At 49.0% G+C, this 304-nt stretch overlaps 1 protein-coding gene across 1 annotated transcript in view; it reads right to left on the reverse strand.

Moving 5' to 3' along the window:
- The window catches only part of LOC119586637, a 2,800-nt gene that overhangs the window by 2,202 nt on the left and 294 nt on the right, over positions 1–304 (reverse strand). Inside the window, exon 2 of the mRNA XM_037935381.1 lies at positions 80–237. Within this exon, the coding sequence (XP_037791309.1) occupies positions 80–237 (158 nt within the window). The remainder of the gene's footprint in view (positions 1–79; positions 238–304) is intronic.

The raw sequence follows: 304 nt of genomic DNA on the forward strand, positions 1-304 counted from the left end.
TTCTTTGCTTGTATTGGCTTTAAATTATATATGTATAGCAATCTACAAAGTCGTTGTGTATATATCTTAAACTGTTCACCCACCTCGCTTTGGCACTGATCTTCCTTTTCTTGGATGCTCGCATCAGGATGTCCCACGTCCTCAGGCTCATCAGCGCCACGTCGAAGCACAAGATGCTGCACCACCACGAACCTGTCTCCTTCCCGGCCTAGAACCCCCAAAGCTCGTGGGCGTCGCCTTCAGGTTGTTCGAAACAACAGTTTTCCCTCGTTCTCCACCGTGTCATTTGAAGGGAGGTGCTCAG

The sequence above is a fragment of the Penaeus monodon genome, chromosome 21 (assembly GCF_015228065.2).
Source record: "Penaeus monodon isolate SGIC_2016 chromosome 21, NSTDA_Pmon_1, whole genome shotgun sequence".
In the NCBI taxonomy this organism is placed as follows: Eukaryota; Metazoa; Arthropoda; class Malacostraca; order Decapoda; family Penaeidae; genus Penaeus; species Penaeus monodon.